Raw genomic sequence first — 2044 nt, forward strand, 5'->3', positions numbered from 1 at the left:
ATTCCGTCCACACTTTTCTGAGACACAAACAAATTTAACCATTACAATCAATGATTTGTATATTTGGGTACTATTAAAGAGTTTATTTGGATTTTAATATTTTTATTTATTTATTTTTTATCAAATCACACCCAACAGAGCAGGTAACCCACCACTTAAAGCAATAAAACAGTAAAAATGTAGATGCCAAGGGCCAAAAAACCTAAGAAATATTGTGGAGAACCTTACAACTTTTATTTTGTTAAAAAAACAGAGAAATTGTCAGAAAAAAGATCAATAGAGTTGTCTTTAGAGGAACTTTTTGATACTTTTGTATGTTTTGTTGAAAAAGAAATACATTAATTAAAATACAATTTATGGTTATATAATTTGCTTTTGTTTGCTCTTATGCGCAACTGGACACTATTGTAGGTTTACAGTTTTTACTACCTTTCTGTCAATTTGTTACTATGAGTAATTCTAGGATGCAACACTCTTGGTATACAACGGGTAATCCGGCGCTTACAATACTATCAAGGTCGCCTTGTCACAATTGGGTTTTTATTCAAAGAATATTTGATTCGATACCTTTAGGTTTATCCATGTTTAACGAAGCCTTTGTAGAGTTTTAATCTAGCTGTTGACTTTAGTATTACCTGAGTATCTCCTCAATATAACCCGAGTTCTCTTCAATATTGGTAGAATATTTTACGTTCATCGATGAAAGTATACGGCGATGATTAGCAAGTTTGTGATCTGTCCTGTATTACTTCTGGGTTTGTTTACCTGTTCGCTGGCATTAAGTACGTCTTCGTTTCATTCTACTTTAATTAAGTTATAGTTGTTTAGGTGATTACACCTACTACCATTTAGGACCTCTGTAACGATAGAGCATGTCTACTAGACAATGTCTGCAATTAATGCCTGTGTTACGTGGTACTGGTGGTCCAAAATTAAATTTGTTTTGACGACTGTGCGTTATCGCCGGTTTGTCAATCAAATCAAAATCTAATCTAATAATAATCTCTCGTCAGTGGATTGGATTGGATTTATTCCTTGTAAACATTAAGGATAACTCACGAAAGTTTGAAGAAGATTTATTTCCAGTGGGATCCTTCTGGTGTTGATTGGGCACAGAGGCGGTATTTATGGAGGTGAGATGTGTATAAGAGACAGGTATAGACCCGACTTATGGGTGTAATTATAGCGCGCAGCGTTATCTGAGGGCCGAAGGCCCGAGCCGGGGGTGGGTATGAGAGGGGTGTCCCTTCCTCCCAAAACGAGATTTTTTTTGTTAAATGCCTATTTTTTAAATTTTTTTTTGGTCCGCCTGACCGACGAGCTTTGGTCGATAGTGGGTGGAGGGGAAGGCTTGACCAGACCGATGGGGGGGGGCTTAAGCCCCTGCCCCCGCTAGCGCTGCCCCTGATTGGGCAGTAGGCCTACACCGGGAGACAATCCCCTACTATTTTCTGAAGAGTGTACTACGTTCTTTAACGTGCACATGGGCCATAATGCACACGGGACCAACAGCTTAAACGTCTCATCCGAAAGACAGTGCGTTATCGTAACTTGTATTTCAGCCCTCTAGCTGAAACACAAGGAGAGCAGCGATGGGAATTGAACCGGGGACCAAGAGATCTCCACAGTAGGTTCTTCTATATGTATACACATCTGCCATCCTACGAGATACGCTCACTCGCTTAATGTTATCCCCCACAATTCCAAATTGCTCTGTAATGAATGGCTCTTTAAAAATCTCTGGAGCAAAAGTTTGGAACAAAATCCCAATCAGAATTCAAGAATGTCAATCTCTTAATTTATTCAAAATTACTTATAAGAAAAACTTTTTCTGATTTCACAATTCATTTCCTTTTATATTTTCTTGGTCTATACTTTTAACATTTATTCCCGGCCCCGAAACTTGGACTTAGAAGTACCGGGATGGTGTCCGGCGGGGGATAGTTTTTACCATTGTTTAGTTAGGTTTGTAGTTAAGATAAAAGTTGTGACAGCCCCGAAACCTTGACTCAGAAATACCGGGATGGTGTCCGGCGGGGATAGT

General features: G+C 38.8%; 1 protein-coding gene across 1 annotated transcript in view; it reads left to right on the forward strand.

The window, feature by feature from the left end:
* Nucleotides 1-593: 593 nt before the first annotated feature.
* LOC117110104 (low-density lipoprotein receptor-related protein 4-like) overlaps nt 594-2044 on the forward strand; it is a 20689-nt gene continuing 19238 nt past the window's right edge. The window contains exon 1 of the mRNA XM_033252705.1: nt 594-782. Within this exon, the coding sequence (XP_033108596.1) occupies nt 716-782 (67 nt within the window). The 5' untranslated portion in view covers nt 594-715. The remainder of the gene's footprint in view (nt 783-2044) is intronic.

This window comes from Anneissia japonica, unplaced genomic scaffold (genome assembly GCF_011630105.1).
Source record: "Anneissia japonica isolate Jap-2015-1 unplaced genomic scaffold, ASM1163010v1 scaffold287580_len341680_cov180, whole genome shotgun sequence".
NCBI classification, from domain to species: Eukaryota; Metazoa; Echinodermata; class Crinoidea; order Comatulida; family Comatulidae; genus Anneissia; species Anneissia japonica.